Source organism: Nansenia antarctica (assembly GCF_963989245.1).
Source record: "Nansenia antarctica genome assembly, chromosome: 17".
Lineage (NCBI taxonomy): Eukaryota > Metazoa > Chordata > Actinopteri > Argentiniformes > Microstomatidae > Nansenia > Nansenia antarctica.
In genome coordinates, this window is record NC_137687.1 from 2182187 (window position 1) to 2196101 (window position 13915).

Here is a 13915-nt window from a genome sequence, read left to right on the forward strand (position 1 = left end):
CATGTCCCCTGCCAGAGTGAAGGTGTAGGCCAGCAGAGCTGTGGTGTAGGTGTTGCTCAGGTTACTGACGGACCCCCTCAGGCAAGACAGGCTGTTGTTCACCACAGGATCCTACAGCACCACAGAGAAACACAGGACTCTTTCGGAACCCAGAACCATAAGCACTGGTGCTCCACAGGGTGTAGTCAGTTCCCCTGTGCTCTTTACTTTATACACAAACGAGTGCAGAAGCACCTACCCTAGCAATCGCATCATAAAATATTCGGATGACACTGCCATCCTTGCTTTAATTAAAAAGGACAGTGACCTAATTGACTATTATTCTGAAATCCAGAGGTTTGTTAAATGGTGTGATGTTAACTGCCTGGTTTTAAATGTTAAGAAGACTGAGGAGATGGTGTTCGACCCCAGAGGTGTTGGGGACCACAGGCCTGTGGTCATCCACAAACAATCCATCTCGCAGGCCGCCTCTTACAAGTATCTTGGGGTTTTCATTGACAACTCACTCACCTGGAGCACTCATGTAGACAGCCTTTGTAGCAGATTACAACAACGACTACACTTCCTACGCCGCCTTAGAGTTCATGGTGTTGACCAAAAATGTATGCTACTCTTCTACCAGTCTGTCTTAGAGAGTCTCATCAGATACGGCATTACATCCTGGTTTGGTAACCTATCTGTACAACTAAGGTCCAAACTGGTCCGACTGATACAGACTGCATGGAAGATCATAGGGGTGAAAGACCACTCATCCCTGCAGTCTATTTTTGAACAGGCTACTCTCAGACAGGCTAATAGAATTCTCATGAATCCCTCCCATGTCCTACATGCAGAGTATGAACTGCTGCCCTCTGGGAGGAGGTTCAGAGTCCCCCGCTCTAGATTAAATCGATTTTAAAATTATTTTATTCCCGTTTCTGTTAAACTTTTAAACTGCACCAGATGAATGTGAACATATCTTGCTTGTCGTTTTATTTCCACTCTTGTTTTAATCAGGACTGCCTTCTGTTTGTGTGTTAACATTCTGTATTGTCTGTTGCTCTTTGTTGGCTGCTGTGGGGTGTAAGCCCAATACACATTTCCCAGTGATGGGACAATAAAGTGACTTTTGACTTTTGAGATAGAACACCCTAGAAGGACATGCTACGATACACAGAGAAACACAGGAGATAGAACACCCTAGAAGGACTTGCTACTATACACAGATAAACACAATATCTACCAGCCGGTACCATTACTATGTGTGACATGTTCTAGTTTTTGGTCCGCATATCAGCAACCAATCAAAATGTTCAGACTTTTATTTTGAAACACAGAAGTACTTTTCAACGTTGTTGAGAATCACAACACAGACTCGCTAGTCAAGCCAAAATACTGCAACAACGCAATGGATTCAGTGCGTAATCCCCACTGCTACCTAGTTAACTATAACACTACTTTACATTGTTAGCAGGCTCACAAAACAAGCTGTGTTAGCAGCTAAACCACTTGTCCAGAGACACGTTCAAGTTTTTGGTCCTCATATCGAGATCTGATGTAATGACCTGACTTTTCTTTCGAAAAACGTGAACACATTTCAGCGTTGTTGAAAATCAATGACACACGTCGCTAGTCAACTGACACAGCTTGTTTTGTGAGCCTGCTAACAATGTAAAGTAGTGTTGTAGTTAACTAGGTAGCAGTGGGGGGATTACTCACCGAATCCATTGCGTAGTTGCAATATTTTGGCTTGACTAGTGAGTTTATGTTGTGATTCTCAACAACGTTGAAATATTAGTATTTCCGTGTTTCAAAAGAAAAGTCTGAACATTTTGACTGGTTGCCGACATGCCGACCAAAACACTAGAACACTAGAACGTCAACGTGTCACAAAGGACTTGTCCAGAGAGTTAACTTACCGACACTGAGGTGTTCAGCTCCAGCATTGAAGCAGTGATGTAGGCCGTCAGCGTCACGTCATCAGTCACCCCTCCCTGTAGAACAGGATGATGTCATCACACCTTGACCACAGTACTGGATACAGGAAGTGGTTGTCTGAACCACGCTCACTGGATACAGGAAGTGGTTGTCTGAACCATGCTCACACAAGTAGCCTTGCCTGATACCCGGAGACCTGTGTTAGATCCCCCAAGCTAACGAAGTGGTTGTCTGAACCACGCTCACACAAGTAGCCTTGCCTGATGCCCGGAGACCTGTGTTAGATCCCCCAAGCTAACGAAGTGGTTGTATGAACCATGCTCACACAAGTAGCCTTGCCTGATGCCCGGAGACCTGTGTTAGATCCCCCAAGCTGACGCCTGGGCTTTAGCTGAGCAGTAGAAATACGACTCCTAGAACCTTCTAGTACCTTCATTCTGTTATTGAAGAGCTTCCCCATGCTCTGGAAACAGCCGTCTGGTTTTTGCCTTTTCTCCAACCAGACTCTGGATTCCTTTGTTGTCGCCGGGTCGACGTAGATGAACGACCTCGCTCTGCCCAGACATCTGAAGACGAAAGCAGTCAGCCTGAGGAAGAGAAGAAATCTGCATTTCAATGATCTGTCTTTAATAACAATACCGTATTATTATTAGCTATTATAAATGACAAGGACACAACTCAGCGATCGTGTGTCACTTCACTTCACGTGCAGAACATGCTGCCGTCAACGTTCTCACCAAGTGTTACCAGAGCCTTGTCCAAACGTGCTGAAGGCGCCGTCGCGATGCTTGTAGTTCAACTGCCGCTGGTAACCTGTGTTTTAGGGCGAACCACATTTCCACAGATGAGGGAGTGTCTATGCTGTCGCTAACATTCTAGAACATTCTAGAAGCTACATTTGAAAATAATGTAGCTGAAACATCTCAACTGTAGGAACCGTTAGTGTTGCGGCCTCTCACCACTAGCCAGAAGGATCGAGTGTCTATGCTATGCTAACATTCTACATGGGCTACATTAGCGTTGCAGACTCTCACCACTAGCCAGAAGGAGTGTCTATGCTAGGCTAACATTCTAGCTAGGCTACATTAGCGTAGCGGCCTCTCACCGCCAGTCAGGAAGCGGGTGGCCTTGTCCTTGATGGCTGCAGTGAGCTGCTGCGTGTCCCTCAGGTACTCCAGGATGTAGATGTTGGGGGCCAGGAGCGCCATGTTCTGCTCTCCACACCCATACGGCATCTGCAGCATCCCGTCCAGGTTCTGGAGGGCCCGGCCCAGGATGTCTCCTAGTGAGGAACACGACACATGAGACCCCCTGGAGACCTGGTGTCTAACACTAGCACAGCCTGGAGACCTGGTGTCTAACACTAGAACAGCCTGGAGACCTGGTGTCTAACACTAGAACAGCCTGGAGACCTGGTGTCTAACACTAGAACAGCCTGGAGACCTGGTGTCTAACACTAGAACACTAGAACATCTGGCAGTTTGTTTTACCATCTCTAAACCAAACATCTGGCAGTTTGTTTTACCATCTCTAAACCAAACATCTGGCAGTTTGTTTTACCATCTCTAAACCAAACATCTGGCAGTTTGTTTTACCCAGGACTGACACGGAAGCTCTGGCAGATCCATCAATCACAACCTTGGGGAGTTGAAGCTCCACCTCCTCTGTCAGAGCTTCACCTGGAAACAGGAAGAGAGAGTCACCACAGAGAGGGAAGGAGAGACATTGTAACCAGGGTTACAACCAGGGCGGGAAGGACAGACATCGTTACCGGGGTTACAACCAGGGCGGGAAGGACAGACATACAGTATTTACCAGGGGCACAGCCAAGAGAGATTAGATAGATAGATAGATATATAGATAGATAGATGCACACCAAGTTTCCCATGTATCCCTGTTCCTATGTGTACATTAAAACATTTAAACACTGAGCCCCGCGGTGGCGCAACGGTCTAAGCATTAGCCTCTAGTGCAAGCTGCCCACCGGGGACAGGGATCGAATCCCGGTCTCGCCAGACCCGGATATGGCCGGGGCTCACAGGGAGCCGCGCAACACCGCCCCCGTCTGGTGCTGGAGTAACAGCACCAGTCTGCCTGGCGATCTCCTCTGGGGCTGCCGGCCACGGGGTCGTGCGGCGGATCCTACGCAATAGGCAGGGGATAATTGGATGCTAGGTTGGGTGCAATTGGATACCAAATTGGGTGAAAAAGGGATAAAATCTGAAAAAAAAGAGAAAAAAAAATACATTTAAACACTGACCATCAGTTGGACACATCAACCAGCTGTGGGTGTTGGTCTGCTCAGTCCCTTCAGCCTGAGAGAGAGAGAGAGAGAGAGAGAGAGAGAGAGAGAGAGAGAGAGAGAGAGAGAGAGAGAGAAAGAAAGAGAGAGAGAAAGAAAGAGAGAGAGAGAGAAAGAGAGAGAGAGAGAAAGAGAGAGAGACCAGTTACACTTTCAACTAGCGACTAAAACAGGACCAATATAGCCAGTGATATTCATCTTTATTGATACAGTTAATTAACTGCAGATGTGTTATTATAACACACAAATCAAGAGTCTCTTTTAAGTTTGCTCTGTTGAGTTTATTTCACTACACCTGTAGTACCTACCTTCACCACCAGAGGGCGCGTGACTACGTCGATGCGACCTCTGTCCGGTACGCTCACGATCTCATTGTCACAGGCGACATGTGACACCACAGCCTCTGCGCTCACAGTCACGTTCAGAACCCCTACACACGTTCACACACAGAGTCAATCTCTCGTTACCATGACAACAACAACACTGGGATGGCTGCACATGCCTGGTTAATGTGATCACTCTATGTATGACCTTTGCACTACTGATGATTACAATACCCTCCTCTGCACATACTGTATATTGCTGTGTTAATTGTTCCCCGTTCGTTAACTCTGTGTTCTATGTGCTCATGTTATCTGTTGCTTGTTGTTTCTGTGTTTTCTGTTTTTTGTCAGCGTCTTTGAGCCTCGGAAAAGAATTAATTATTATTATTATTATTATTATTATTATTATTATTACTATTACTATTATTATTATTATTACTACTATTTTTTATTATTATTACTATTTTGCTATTATTATTATTATTATTACTACTATTTTTATTATTATTACTATTTTGCTATTATTATTACTATTATTATTATTACTATTATTATTACTACTATTAAATAGTAGTAATAATAATAGTAATAATAATAATAATAGTAATAATAATAGCAAAATAGTAATAATAATAACAATAGTATTGTTATTATTATTACTATTTTGCTATTATTATTATTATTATTACTATTATTATTATTATTACTATTTTGCTATTATTATTATTATTATTATTATTATTATTATTATTATTATTATTATTATTATTATTATTATTATTATTATTACTATTACTGTGCAGGATGAAGGTGGGATGGCGGCTGGAGACTCACCCAGGGCGGAGGCAGCTAAGGTCCAGCTGAAGGTCTTTCTTCCACTGGCGCACAGGCAGGAAGAGTAGTGGAGCCCTGACACGGGTGTGAGAGTGTAGTCTAAGGAAGGGGCGGGCGTCACAGACACCTGCCAGGGAAGACCACCCGTAAGACAATGTGGAGAATTACTCCAAATGAACAATGAGACAACAAACTTCTTTGGAATTAACTGAACATGAACCCTGTAAAACCAGCCTTAATGGCCAATTGTTAGTCGAATTTAACTAGCTAACTAGACTATCTGCAACAGTACAGAAATATCGCAGTATTCCTTCTTAACTCTCTAGACAACCGTGTGTGTATGATGTAGTATCGTCAGCTACAGTAGTTTAATGAACCTTTTTTTTCTCAACGCTTTTAAAAATCACCGACATTGTTGAGGTATAAACATTCGTCTTGAATTAAAACAATGAAACGTGTATATCACACTATTACGTATCAAAGGTACAAGAGTCAACACAATGTAAACACAACACAGAGCTCCTCCACCCAGGACGCCGTGCTAAACAGTACCATGATGCACTTGGGCAGGTAGTTGAAGACCGTGGCCTTCAGCTCAAAGTGCTCGCCCCGGATGATGGAGAAGGGCAGGGTGAGCTCCAGGAAGAAGGGCTGGAAGACGGTGAGCTCCGTGGGAGGAGCCAGACCAAAGCCCTCGGGGGACAGGCAGAACGCCTCCGTCTGCCAGGTGGTGATGGTGTCTGGGACAGTGAGGGGCACGTCGGCTGAGCCTGACTCTCTAGAAACAAACACATCAGGACATACAGAGGTTGACTCTCTAGAGACAAACACATCATGTGGTACAGAGGTTGACTCTCTAGAGCAGGGGTCCCCAAACTACGGCCCGCGGGCCGAACACAGCCCACCCCCACACTTGGACCGGCCCTTTGAACAACGTGTAATTTCTAACTGCAATTGCGGCATTGCACCGACGTGGTGGCGGGGGCGCTGTTTCGCAAATAAGTTAGCTTTCGTGTTTGCTAGCGAAATAGCTGATAGTTGATGTTGACTGCTCAAGGAGAATACATATTTGAAAGTACAGAATGCCTGAGAGCCTTATATTGCATTATATTACATTACATTTTGAATGGTCATCTGGTGCCTGAATATTGTGTTTTCCTTTACATAAATAATGACATTTCCACCATAAATTGATGCAGAAAGGGCACAAATTGCATCTAAATTCACCAGAATGCAAGAAATTAAGTGTTTGATGCTCGTTTAAGGACCCCCAGACAGCCCTGCTTCATGGGTCCCCCCGTGTATGATGAGGGTCCTCCCTCAAGTATCAGACTGTAAAACTGATTATATTTCATTGACATATCACTATAGGTATAAATTCCATCCAAATTCAACTGTTTAGACTTTGTTTGCATCCACCAGTGCTCTCCTGCGCGCAATTGCTTTGCGCAACCGCCTCCATTCCACTCCGTTCCATATTATTTTGTGTTAGAGACCAACCCAGGCCCCCCATCACAGAAAGGAAAAATGATGTGGCCCTCACAGAAAAAAGTTTGGGGACCCCTGCTCTAGAGTCTAGACAAACACACCATGTGGTACAGAGGTTGACTCTCTAGAGACAAACACATCATGTGATACAGAGGTTGACTCTCTAGGGACAAACACATCATGTGATACAGAGGTTGACTCTCTAGAGACAAACACATCAGGTCATACAGGACCACTGATGACGGCAAATACACAACTGGAATCTGCGCAGCTCTTCTCGCCTTATACATACCCCACTTCTACAAGGTTGGTTAGGCTACATACCCCACTTCTACAAGGTTAGTAGGCTACATACCCCACTTCTACAAGGTTAGTTAGGCTACATACCCCACTTCTACAAGGTTAGTTAGTCTACATACCCCACTTCTACAAGCTCCCATATCCATGTCTCAGGGAAGAACGTACGGACTGTCTCTATGGGTGGTGGTTCTCCTGCTCCTCCTGCTCCTGCTCCTCCTCCTCCTCCTCCTCCTCCCCATTCTCCTGTCCGTAAGCCCCAGCCTCCGCGATTAGGCGAACTATACATACGTCTATGGTCTGTAACATCATTACATATATTAAGCATAATTACATATATTAGCATAACAAACTGACATCTTGAATCTCATCTGGTTACATAACAGGTGGCAATGGTGAGAGTAAAACTTACGTTTTAGCCCATGATGATACTCTTTCCCTCTATACAGTAGACATGAAGGTGTTCTGGTAACCAAATTAGTTGCCATCTTCATTCCCATGTTCTTGAGAAATGAAATTCAAACAGTAATAAAGCACACATTACTACATGAATGAGAGTTTAAACGTTTAGTCTAATGTTTATTAGAGGTTCAAGTACTAATGTTGAAATCCTTGTCAGGATATGCTGTTTGCCATATATATCGGAAGAACCGATTGGTGAAACACTTTGTATTTGGCCATATCGAAGTTTATGTCCCCCCCCCTGTCCTCCAAAACCATAAATGGCCTCTAGGTGGTGCTGTAATAGACAACGGAAATCTAAAGCCTTGTCCACACAGAGACGAATTTGGATATATCTGCCAAAGTTTTTTTTATCGTATGGACGTTTCGTCCACACGGAATCGCGCTCTGGGAGCCTGAATACGCAATTTTTAAAAACCGGGTCCCAGAGTGGACAAATCTGAAGACGCCACCCTTGCAGTTACGTCTTTACGAGCCATACACATCCTGAAACCGATGACGCCATAACCCCACCTCTCCCTTAACCCGCATGCGCTAACTCAGCCAACAACAACAACCACAACAACAACAACAACAACAACAACAACAACAACGATAGTTATGGAGATAGACTCCAGTTCTATGAGTGGAGCGGAGCCCCATAGGGGAGCTCTGCTCCTATTGGTTTACCCGCTACCTAAAGTAGCCAATGAGTGAATTTTTCAATGCCTGCGCCCGCCTTGGGTGCTATATAAAGGGGCGTACATCGCTCCATCATTCTCCCAAACATACAAAACAGCCGGGTTTGAACGAGTCGAAGTGGGCCAGCAGCCCTATGGGGCTCCGCTCCACTCATAGAACTGGAGTCTATCTCCATAACTATCGTTCTATATCGTGGAGCTCCGCCCCATAGGGGAGCTCTGCTCCTATTGGTTTAGGCGGAGCGAGCGAGGCCAAATGTACCCCCACTGAGACTATTAATCCGAAAACAATCTCAGCGGCACCCGGAGCTGACCACTGATGTTGGTTCAAGACAACCTTAAAAAGTTGGCCCAACCCACACCGAGTCTGCTCCACTGATCTAGCCCTTACGTGAGCACGCAGGGTTGTAGATCTAACGGAACATGTCCTGGAGGAGGGTCCCCTCCCCAGGCACATCCGTAATCATCCTGACAGCACTTGAATAGCATCCCCAACCAGGGTAATCCAAGTGCCATCCCCACTACATCAGTCCTCAGCAAACTGAGGACAGAATGAGAAAAGGATGAGGAAGAATATCACTTACCCAACCCTTACGTTGGGTTGTTGATCTAACAGACATGTCCTGGAGGAGGGTCCCCTCCCCAGGCACATCCGTATTCATCCTGACAGCACTTGAATAGAATCCCCATGACCAGGGTAATCCAAGTGCCCTTCCCACAACATCAGTCATCAGCAAACTGAGGACAGAATGAGAAGGATTGAGGAAGAATATCACTGACCTAACCCTTACGTGAGCACGTAGGGTTGTTGATCTAACGGAACATGTCCTGGAGGAGGGTCCCTTCCCCAGGCACATCCGTATTCATCCTGACAGCACTTGAATAGAATCCCATGACCAGGGTAATCCAAGTGCCTTCCCCACTACATCAGTCATCAGCAAAACTGAGGACAGAATGAGAAAAGGATGAGGAAGAAATATCTTCAAGTAACACCGTGTAAAAAGTGATGGCGACGACCAAGACGCCGCCACACATATCTCCTCCACTCCCACTCCCCTGAGAATGGCCACTGATGCGGCCATGCCCCTGGTGGAATGAGCCCGAATGCCAGTCGGCACGGGCTGCCCCTTCGATTCGCCTCGCAAATCCAAAGGGACAGCCTCTGCTTCGAGAGTGGTGTCCCGGCTTTCTGTCCGCCATAGCAGATCAGAAGCCGGGGAGAAGATCTCAGTCCTGCCTCGCGCTTCACATATTGTGCCAACGCGCGCACCGGACAATACAATGTAAAACGCCTCTCCCTCTCTCCGTCGTGAGGAGGAGGGAAAAAAGGCGCTCAGAGCACAGCTCTGAACCCTAAACCCACGATTACCGTAGGGATAAAATCCGGGTTAGGGCGTAATACAGCTTTTGTTTCGTCATCAGATATGATCAAACAATCTGCCCGTGACGAGAGAGCGCACAAATCACTCACTCGCTCAGCCGTAGTCAAGGCGAGGAGTAGACTCGTCTTGAGAGACAATAAAACGCAACGACACAGTGACAATGGGTTCGAATGGGGGCACGCACAGCGCCTCTAGCACAATCGACAGGTCCCATTTTGGCATTAGAGTCCTATGAGGGCGTCTAAGCCTACACACTCCAGTCAAAAAACGCTAAACCAGCGAATGACTGAAAAACCAGTGTCGTTGTCGCAAAACCCTCATGACAAGCTGAGATGGCAGCCGCGTAAACTTTAATAGTTCCCGCCGCCAATCCCTTGTCAACAGCGACTGTAAGAAGCACAAGAACGTTTCGACCCGACAACAGACAGGGTCAACGTCCTGTCCCTCACACCACTGTGTAAAACTCGCCAGCGTGCCGCATATCCCTTTGCAGTGGATTGCGCGCGCGCACTCTGAATGGTCTGAATGACCGCGTCTGTCAGACCCCTGCGTTCTAACAATCCCTCTCAGTAACCAGGCCATGAGGGGCCCCCCCTCATAGGCGGCCCCTTCACCAAGCCTCCGGCTTGAGAGAGTGCATCTTGTCGATGAGGTATGGGCCATGGGCCCTCTACCAACATCTCCATCAGTTCCGGAAACCACGGGGCTCCGGGACGGTCCGGGGCTACAAGAATTAACTCTAGCCTCTCTGACCTCACTCGTGCCAACAGTGGGAGGATAGATGTCAGGGGTGGGAACGCGTATAACAGGACCCTCGGCCATGGGTGGTGTGCGAATGTATCGACTCCCAATGGCGGGTTGTCCTGTTCGCGCAGGGAGAACCAAAGGTGACACTGCGCATTCGTCCGTGACGCAAACAGAACCACTTCTGCTTGCCCGAACCGTGCCCAAATCAGCGACACAATGGAGGGTGCTAACCTCCAGTCGTCGTCCCTCGGGCCTCCCCGTGATAACAGATCTGCTCCTTCGTTGAGCAGACCTGGAATGTGGAGAGCTTTCAGCGAACTCAGGCGACTCCGCACGCGCGGGTCTCTCCAGTAGCTCAGGTCGGTTTTGACCGATCTCTGTATTACAATCAACTTGCGACGGCGTCTCACTGGAACCCGTCGCAGTCGTGCGAACCGCCTCTGCAGTCTGCGCATGTGTAACAGGCCTAAGGGGACCACTATGGGCTGCAGACATCAGTCCTAGTAAGGACATCCTTGACAGAGCGGTGATTGTATTTGTCACTCGACACACCCGGAGAGCTGACGTCAGTGTCGCTCTCCGTGGTGCCGATAAACTGGCCCTCATCTCGGCAGTATCCAACTGAATGCCTAGATAGGAAAACTGTTGAGCCGGCCACGGAGCACTCTCTGTCCAGTTTACAGCTAACCCCAGCTGAGTGAGGTGCTGCACCAGTGAGGTTGCGTCCCGAATGGCTCGATTTGGGCATTGGGCCAAGACCAGTAGGTCGTCGAGATATGTTAATATGCGTATCTCGTTTCGCCTCAGTGGTTCGAGTGCTGTCTGCACGCATTTGGAGAAAAAAACGAGGAGCAAGCGTGCACCCGAAGGGCAGGCGCGTGTACTCGTAAACCTTCCCTTGGAAAGCAAAACGTAGGAATTTCCTGTGCCACTCTGTGATTGGCACACGAAATACGCGACCCTCAGGTATCTACGAAAGGGGCGTTTCGCCACTCTCTCGTTGAGGACCCTGAAATCTAGTATGGGTCTCATGTCTCCCGAATTCTTTGGGACAAGGAAATACGGGGAGTACCATCTCATGTCCCACTGGTCCCTCGGAACCAATGTCACTGCGCCCTTTGTTAGGAGATTCGTAATCTCCTCCTGGAGCGCACGTGTCTTTATCGGGCAGGACAAAAAACAGTCTCTCTCACGCCCCTGAAGGGCGGAGGAGGCTGAATGAACTGTAGTGCATATCCCCTCCTCAATGTCCTGTCTAGCCAGCCCGACAGAATACCTGTCCCTTCTAGTCATTCTGCATAACGCAACGACAGCGGCTGGACCGTCTGTTGTGGTGCAGTCGACAGAAAAAACTTGAATTTCTGTATGAACCCAGCCTCCGCTGCACACCGAGGAGGTGGCACAGCCCAAGGTGGGGTCATTTCGAAAGGGATGGGCTGCCGTCTGTAAAGAGTGTTTGTTATGTGTAACAATGCTCTTTATTGACGCAGGTTTATTATGCCTGATAATCAAAGAACCGGCCGCACGCTCATGAGCTGGGCCAGGTCTTGATAGACATGGAGGGGTTTTTGATGTACATAACGACCCCTCTATACGGCTACATACAGGGGTGTTTAACCCGCTACGTGTCGTGATAGGGGTAAGTCCGTTAGGCAGAGAGCTGGCCACACGCCGGTAAGCTGGGCCAGTCTCCGCCTTGTTTCTAACCGGTAGCGATTCGACCACACTCTGACAAGGCAGGTGGGTCTCCGCTCTGGTAGATACCATGGAAAATCCTCCTTAGGGATGGTTTGCCGTCTGTAAAGAGTGCTTGTTTTGAGTAACAATGCCCTTTATCGACGTAGGTTTATTATGCCTGATAACCAAAAAACCGGCCGCACGCTCATGAGCTGGGCCAGGTCTTGATAGACATGGAGGAGTTTTTGATGTAAATAACGGTCCCTCCATACGGCTACAGACAGGGGTGTTTAACCCCTGTGATAGGGGTTAGACCGCTAGGCAGAGAGCTGGCCACACACTGGTAAGCTGGGCCAGTCTCCGCCTTGTTTCTAACCGGTAGCGATTGGACCACGCTCCGACAAGGCAGGTGGGTCTCCGCTCCGGTAGATAACATGGGAAAAAAATCTCCTTTACTGAAAAAGTAAGGTGGGGATTTTCCCTCTTTTGCCTCTTTATGAGGTAGCAGCCATGAAGAGGAAACCGGTGGTGGGTCATTACCGACCCCTCCGCCCGTGAACCGGGCCACGCTGCCGTGGGGGGCCGTAGCGGGCCCTCCCAGTGGTCAGCGGCGGAGGCTGGGGATGCCGAGTGGGGCATGGCTCCGTCGTTTAGAGGTAGAGCCAGTGCCGCATCACGCCGAAACCTCCCTTTCGCAGTGATTTTCGCAATGGCGGCGTTAAACACGGCGATGTTATTCGCCGCTGCCGCCGCCTGCGCACCGAGATGGGGCGGCGAGGGCGGGGAGCACGTGCTCTACCTGCCGCTCGCTCTCATCAGAGCTTTCTGATTCTGACACCGGCACCGACCACTCAGCTGGGTGAGGGCGGCGTGATGTCAGGGCCGGCTGAGCGGGCGGGACCATCCCTACTTGGGGAGGTGCCTGCCCAGAACGCCGTTCTTGCTTGTCCTCCGCTGCTAGAAAATCGCAGCGGCAGGTGTCCCGGAGGAACTTCTTCGTGGTCGGCGGCGGACGATCCATCGCTGAAGGGAAAAGTCTCCTCCGCTGAAAAGTGTCCTCCGCTGCTTGGAAGTCGCAGCGGCAGGCGTCCCGGAGGAACTTCTCCATAGGCGGCGGACGATCCATCTTGAAGGGAAAAGTCTGGCGGGTCCTCCAGTCTTAGTAGTCGTCCTTCTCAGTCTTCAGATATAAACCCGTGCTGAACTTTTTGGGAGAATGATGGAGCGATGTACGCCCCTTTATATAGCACCCAAGGAGGGCGCAGGCATTGAAAAATTCAGTCATTGGCTACTTTAGGTAGCGGGTAAACCAATAGGAGCAGAGCTCCCCTATGGGGCGGAGCTCCACGATATAGAACGGAGCCTTACAGGGTTGTTGCATTCGTGCTGCAGAAGCTATTCGGTTGTTAAGTCGTGACGTGTTTCCGGGTCCAACGTTGGCTGAGGTGCTCTCTTCGAAATGCCGCAGAAATAATAATAATAATAAATTATATTTATATAGCGCTTTTCCGAGGCTCAAAGACGCTGACAAATATGGGAAAAACAGGAAAGTGCTGCGTCCCTTGTTGTATGAATAGATCCCAGTCTAAAAAACGATTGAACTGTCATTCTACCGCTGTAGTACACTGGTACTCTGGTGCAGGGAATTTCTGGTTTGGACCCGGAAATTGCTAAACGTCACGTTTGACGTCAGACTTAACAACTGAATTGATCTTGATGGGGCTTTTTTATTTTTATCAAGTGTGACATGAAACAGCAGTTCTACCTCATCGTCAGTCCACACAAATTTTATGTTGTGTATTTATC

General features: G+C 48.0%; 1 protein-coding gene across 2 annotated transcripts in view; it reads right to left on the reverse strand.

The window, feature by feature from the left end:
- The window catches only part of LOC308172634 (alpha-2-macroglobulin-like), a 37050-nt gene that overhangs the window by 4957 nt on the left and 18178 nt on the right, over window positions 1-13915 (reverse strand). For both annotated transcript variants that reach the window (XM_080547559.1, XM_080547558.1), the window contains exons 17-28: window positions 7574-7664; window positions 7284-7461; window positions 5929-6154; window positions 5377-5503; window positions 4528-4649; window positions 4178-4232; window positions 3513-3596; window positions 3023-3199; window positions 2655-2730; window positions 2348-2504; window positions 1899-1973; window positions 1-111 (exon numbers count right to left, since the gene is read on the reverse strand). The exon at window positions 1-111 is cut by the window's left edge and continues 52 nt beyond it. In XM_080547559.1, coding sequence (XP_080403685.1) covers window positions 1-111; window positions 1899-1973; window positions 2348-2504; window positions 2655-2730; window positions 3023-3199; window positions 3513-3596; window positions 4178-4232; window positions 4528-4649; window positions 5377-5503; window positions 5929-6154; window positions 7284-7461; window positions 7574-7664 — 1479 coding nt within the window. The remainder of the gene's footprint in view (window positions 112-1898; window positions 1974-2347; window positions 2505-2654; window positions 2731-3022; window positions 3200-3512; window positions 3597-4177; window positions 4233-4527; window positions 4650-5376; window positions 5504-5928; window positions 6155-7283; window positions 7462-7573; window positions 7665-13915) is intronic.